Consider the following 6,435-nt stretch of genomic DNA (forward strand, 5'->3'; position numbering starts at 1 on the left):
CATGGCGCGGTACCGGTCGAACAGCGGCAGGGTCTCGTCCAGCAGCGCCTCCCGCAGCTGCCCCATGTCGCGCTCCTCAGCTGGGGGGGCCGGGTCCACGGAGAGGTAAGGCCCGGCCACTGTCGGCTGCCCAGGGTGCTGCTGCAGCCACTCCAGGCGGCGCACGGCCAGCTGGCACGTCTCAGCCACCTGCAGGGCGAGGGGTGCACAAACAGCATCAGTCCTGGGCCTGATGTTGGGGACATGCAGAGGCCGTGACATCCCCGGCCCACCCTCCTGGGCTTGCAGCAGGGACCTCTGGGTTAGGACAGCAAGGGGAAGGGACAAGGGATGGGGAAGCTGAGAGGAGCTGGGGAGATGAGAGCGCCAGAGCCAAGGCCCCGGCGGCCCTGCTGGGAGGAGGACGGGAGCCAGGGCAGGCCACGCGCGGCCAGGAGCCGGAGTGAGGGCTCCAGGTCCTGCCCTGGAGGGAGCGAGGCGTGGGCGCTCTGAGCACAGAACACAGCAGCTGGCTGCGGTTTCACATGTGCCCTCCTCTGGCTGCCGCGAGAAGAGTGGGGCGTGTGAAGCAAGTCAGGACGCCAAGGTCCAAGTGAACTCAGACTCGCACACAGGCCTGCGGCAGGGTGGTCCTCAATGGCCAAAAAGTGGAGGCCGCCCTTGTGTTCAACGAGGCACGAACTGATTCAAGTAACAGGCCTGGCTGGGCGCGGCGGCCACGCCAGCAACCCCGGCAGCTCAGGAGGCTGAGGCAGGAGGATCGCCAAGTTCAAGGCCAGCCTCAGCTACCTGGCAAGGCCCTGAGCAACTGAGGCAGCCCGACTCAAAATGAAGAAATAATAAAAAAGGCTGGGGATGTGGCTCAGGGGTAGAGCACCCCTGGGCTCAACCCCCAGGACCAAAAAAGAAAAAAAGACGTCCCAAAACAAACAACAGGTCTGTGCCCACGTTGAGCGTCACTCCACCAGGGCAGGAGCGAGGGGACACAGCTGCAGGGTGGCCGGACCCAGGACCTCGTGCTCAGTGAGCAGACACAGGAGGCCAAGGTGTGTGAGCCAGTGACAGGAGGGGCCAGGACAGGACAGACCCACGGAGGATGGAAAATGTCGCTAATAGGAGTGGGCCTCCTTGAGAGGAAGGGAATGTTCTGGAAGGAGCAGGGCAGCTGCCCGACTCTGAATGCACTGCAGGCCACTCGGTGCACTTCTAGGGGTGAGCTAAATGGCACGTGAGTCACCTCAATGAAACTGTCTCAAAAATAGAAGAGACGTGGGGAAGGCAGGGAGACCCTGAGGTCCAGCGGGCCGGGCAGGGCGGCAGAGAGGGCAGGGTCTCAGAGCAGCCGGGAGCTGGTCAGGAGCCACAGGGGCTGCGGGCCAGGGCGGGGCCGAGAGCAGGCTCTGCTGGGCTCAGGCCTGGACGCTGCCCTCCCCACCCGGGCATGCAGCACCCTTGGACAGCGGTCACCGTGGCAACCAGAAAGGGGTGGGTTCTAAGGCTGCTCAGGCCAGGGCTGGGGAAGCGCTGGGCCAGCTTCTTGGGCCCGAGCGGACAGGGCTGGGGCCGGCTCTTACCTCGACCACGGGGTCGCTGCAGTACTGCCTCAGGAGCTCCAGGACCTGCGGGTTCCCAATGGCGCCCAGGGCCTCCCCTGAGAAGCAGGCAGGGGTGGTGTTGGCTGGCGAGGGCCACACGGCTGCGGCCACTTGGGCCTCACTCAGTCGCCGAGGCTGCTCTGAAGTCGCCTTGGCTCGGCTGCGGGCAGCACAGCCTGCGCCCCACACCCAGCTCTGAATGTCGTTTTAAAGGGAAAACACCCAAAGGAATAAGATTCCCTGACCAGACAGCTGGGGTGGCCCCGCAGTCCCCGGGGTGGCTGTCTCCTGGACCCTGGCCAGGCTGGGAAGTGCACTGCCCCTCACCTGCCTCGTGGCGCACCATGGGCTCCTGGCGGGTGTCCCGCAGCACGCCTGTGAGCACGGGGATGGCGCGGGAGTCCTGCATCTGGCCCAGGCAGTAGGCCAGCTCGTGCTTGAGCAGGGCGGAGTCGTCATCGAAGGCCCGGCTGATCCAGGCGATGGCCCCGGGGCCACCAAGCCCCCGCAAGGTGAAAAGCGCCCGGAAGCGGGCCTGCAGAGGCTGCTTGGGGTCCACCAGCACCTGCCCGATGGCCTCGACCTCTTGCTCCGTCACCATGATGCCTCCAGCAAGGGCCTGGTCCTCTGCGCCCCGTGGACTGAGCCTGGAAGCCCACAGAGCAGAACCTGCAGCAGGAAAGGAGCAGGGTCAGTGGCGTCCCGCCCACTCGTCTCAGGATGGAGGGGGCTCTTCTGGGGGGTACTAGAGTCCATCCAACCCAGGCAGCACTCTGCCACTGAACCACACCCTCAGTCCCCCCCCCAAACTCTGAGTCACATCCCAGCCCCATTTTGTATCTTATTCAGAGACTGGGTCTCACTGAGGTGCCTAGGGCCTCGCCACGATGCTGAGGCTGGCTTTGAACTGAGATCCTCCCGCCTCAGCCTCCCGAGCTGCGGGGATGACAGGCGTGCCTCACTGCGCCTGGCCCATTTTTACTTTGAGTCAGTGCCTAAGTTGCCCAGGCTGGACTCAAACTTGCAATCCTCCTGCTTTAGCCTGCTGGGGGCTAGGATGGCAGCCACAGCCAGCCACCTCACCTGGCTGGGGAACTTCTCAGTTGCTGACCAGCCAAGGTTCTTGGTGGAGAGCTCAGTTCTGACCTCCTACTTGCTGTGCAGCCTTCCAGAAGTTAGTTTCCCTCTCTAGGCCACCGTCTCTGGACCACCTTATATCCGTTAGGACCCCCACGGGTCTGGGCTCCACTCAGCAGCCCCAGGACTTGTGGTGGCTCTCATGGTCCCCAGCTCCTGGTGGTCATGCTGTGGCACTGACAGCCCTGCTCACTCTGAACGGGGCAACCTGTGTGAGCACAGCACCCAGGAGACGGACAGGCCGGAGCCCCACGGGCACAGCAGTTTCCAGGGCAGCCGCGGCCACACTGTGAGGAAGTGCTGCTATCAGGCCTGCGGCTGGGAAATGAGCTTCCACCAGCAGCCACGCATGGAAGGGGCCTCGGACGGGAGCGGCTAGGGAGCCCCTGCCTATCCCACTGCAGCCCCTCAGAGACCGGGCCGCACCGCAGGCCGAGCCGGTGTGGGAGGGCACCCAGGCACCTGGCTATGCAGCCAGGACTCCCGCGGCGCTCTCCCAGCCCCACAGCTCTCCCTGCATCTCGGATGAAGCCTTCCTTCATCAGTCTGCACGGGTGTCCTCTGCCTCTTCCCTGCTCCAACTTTCCTCAAACATTGCCTTGGATGTTGGTTAGTTGTTGGCGGTCAGCGTATCCCTCACTAGAACTCTGAAGTCAGAGACTGGGACTTTCTTGGTCAGCTGGGTACTCCCAGCACTTAGCACCAGGGTGTGTACACAGTAGGTCCTCAATAAAAGCAAGAATAGGCCAGATACAGAGGCGCATGCCTGTAATCCTGGCAGATTGGGAGGCTGAGACGGAGGATTGCGAGTTCAAAGCCAGCTCAGCACCTCAGTGAGACCCTGTATCTAACTAAAGCACAAAACAGAGCTGAGGCAGCGGCTCAGTGGCTGAGGGCCCCTGAGTTCAATCTCCGATACCAAAAAACAAAACAAAACACACAATAGTGTCTGGCATTTGTGCAGCACTTGCCAAACGCCAGGCTCTCTGATAAGCCCTTATGTTCATTAGCTTATTTAACCCTCCCAGGGCCCCACGGGATGGGCAGAGACTTGTTCCCATCGACAGGTCAGGAAACAGCCTGTCTTGCCTGGGGACAGCGTGGATGCCGGGGTTTTGCTGTGGTGGTGGTGGTGGCTCAGCACTGCCATGACCCCCGGTGCTTACCACGGAGCCACATCACCAAGCCCTCTTTATTTTGTTCTAAGACAGGGTCTTGCTCAGTTGCCCAGGCTGGCCTGGGACTTGCCATCCTCCTGCCTCAGCCTCCCAAGCAACTGGGTAGACAGGAGTGGGCACTGCGCCCAACTTCAGCAGGGACAGTTGTGGGAGGCCGCCGCACCATGTGACCAGCATATTCCTTTCCTGATTGGTGAGATTCTGTCGGTCACTTCCAAGTGATCTGGCCACACCAAACTGGCCCTCGATGACGCCCCGATCTTGGAAGTCGCAGAATGTGTGAATGTGTCTTCGTGCCTGGGCATGCCTTCCCGCAGCCCCATAGGTGGAGCTACGCTCACCTGTTCCTTTGTGATGTTACCCCTTTGCCCTGTTTGGAAATGCCCTTTGTGTGTTCCCTTCTCTTGCTCTGCCCTTGGGTGTGGCCTTCCTAGCTGTCAGTCAACCAGTTCTCTTTCCACGGACCCTTAAGGTCAGAGGAGCCTCATAGGACCCCAAAGAAAAAGGTCTCTCTGTCTCTTGTGTGGTTATTTTGCACAGCCCAGTCCCCAGGCGTGACCCTGAGTGTTTTGTCTCGAGGAACGCAACAGACAGTTTTAAAGTCAGTATGGCTCCAGAGAGCTCTGAACCATACAGACTTTGCTGCATGAGTGAATTAAGATGAAATGACACTGCCTCTGGTTGTGATGGCCACACCTGTAACCCCAGTTATCCAGGAAACTGAGGCAGGAGGATCACAAGTTCAAGGCCCACCTGGACAACTTAGCAAGACCCTGTCTCAAGATAAACAGTTAATGGACCAGGTGATGTAGCTCAGTGGTAGAGCAACCTGGGGTCCATCCTGGATCCATCCTCAATGCTGCAAAACAAGAGGTAAACAAGGATGATATGACAAGTTGGGAGGTTGGGAGGACAGACTCCTGTGCCCTCCAGGAACCTGGCAGACACTTCCCAGACACAGCAAGCAGGTAGTGGCACGCCGTGGCCCTCTGTGGTTTCCAGTGGCGTCAGCAGAGGTGCCTATAGAGGGCATAATGTGGGAGGCACAGCTGCCTAGGACAGGTGCCATCAAAGGATGATTACACCTTGAGGAAGGAGCATCAGAGACTCCAGAAAGCAGGAGCTTGTGCTAGCAAGACACTAGAGGCACTGTGACCCAACTCCTCCCTCCATATACACAGATAAGCAGCACTTCTCCCCAAAACAGAAACTCAGGCCTTCTGAACTGCAGTCGGCAGTCTAAGTTTAGGCTCCTGCTACTAAGAGAAGTGAGGGGAGGAGAGAGGGGGTTGTGGAGCTCCAGGCACACATCCCGAGCTTAGTCTCTCCATCTGGAACAGCTCAGCAAGTCTTGGGTTTCCTTCAAACCTGACCCCTTGAAACCTTACCTTCTGGAGGAGGCCTTTCTCTGACCACCCTGTTTAAGGAGGCAAACGCGCCACTACTGAGCCCTCCATAGGCTACAAGGAGTTAATGAATCCTTCCCAGGGAGCCCAAGATCCACCTGGGCTCAGGACGAGGGAGAGCCCTGAAACTCATACTTTAGGCCTATTTTTCCTGGATGTGGGGGTCAGGGATCGGTCCCCAACGCAGGCAGAATCCAGGAGTCCACTCACCCCGGTGGAGGTCTCAGAGACAGACAAGATAAACTAATAAAGGGATGCAGGGACCACAACTCCAACGAAGAGCTCGGGACCGGATGTCCCATCCCCGAAAGGGTCGCCGTGTCCGGGGACCCCTCAAAAAGGGACGACCGGCTCCGCAGACCCCTTAGGAGACCCCAAGACGTCGTTTCAAGAGCCACATAATAGATGCCCCAGTACCGACGCTGCCCAGGGCCCCCCGGAGATATGGGACCCCCAAAACCAAGTGGAAGAGGTCGCGGGACTCGGGACCCCTCCAGCCACCCTGCCCACGACTGCCGGAGGGCACTCGGGGCGCCTCCCGGGCCCGCCCGCCAGACCCGGGATCGCACCGTGCTCCGCCGCTGTCACGCCGGCCGGGCTCCGAGTCGCCGCACCCGAGCGCACCTCCCGCGGAGGCTTCAACAGCCGCGACGCTCACAGCGCGCCCTGGAGGCCGCCATGTTCCCGGCCACGTGACAAGCCAGACGGCGCCAACGCCGCCGCGGGGGGACCAGCCAACAGCGACCGCCGCGGAAGCAGGACCCAAAGCTCCAGCCAGCACCAGTGACAAAATGGAAACCCACGCCGCAGGAACAGCCGAGGGACATGCCTCAAGGAAAGGGAAGGGCAACTTCCGCCCTCCCTCTGTAGTAGTCACTCCGGCCTCCCCTACGATGCCAGTGGAAATGGTTCGCGCCTGTTCAGCGCGGAGCTTTGCCGGCTGGCGACGGAGCGTGCGCGGCGCCTCGGGGGCGTGGCCAGCCTCGGGGGCGCGGCCAGCCTCGGGGGCGTGACCAATGGTGGGAGGCTGGAACCCCCGGAGGGCGGGAGGGACGGGGAAGAGGAAGTGACCCCGCGGTTCATTCATTCCTTGGTTTAGTAACTCGTGCTCGCCGAGGA

General features: G+C 61.1%; 1 protein-coding gene across 1 annotated transcript in view; it reads right to left on the reverse strand.

The window, feature by feature from the left end:
• The window catches only part of Dohh (deoxyhypusine hydroxylase), an 8,371-nt gene extending 2,182 nt beyond the window's left edge, over positions 1-6,189 (reverse strand). The window contains exons 1-4 of the mRNA XM_015503816.2: positions 5,886-6,189; positions 1,923-2,264; positions 1,575-1,651; positions 3-189 (exon numbers count right to left, since the gene is read on the reverse strand). Of these exons, the coding sequence (XP_015359302.1) occupies positions 3-189; positions 1,575-1,651; positions 1,923-2,196 (538 nt within the window). The 5' untranslated portion in view covers positions 2,197-2,264; positions 5,886-6,189. The remainder of the gene's footprint in view (positions 1-2; positions 190-1,574; positions 1,652-1,922; positions 2,265-5,885) is intronic.
• Between the last annotated feature and the right edge of the window lie 246 nt (positions 6,190-6,435).

The sequence above is a fragment of the Marmota marmota genome, unplaced genomic scaffold, assembly GCF_001458135.2.
Source record: "Marmota marmota marmota unplaced genomic scaffold, marMar, whole genome shotgun sequence".
Taxonomy (NCBI): Eukaryota; Metazoa; Chordata; class Mammalia; order Rodentia; family Sciuridae; genus Marmota; species Marmota marmota.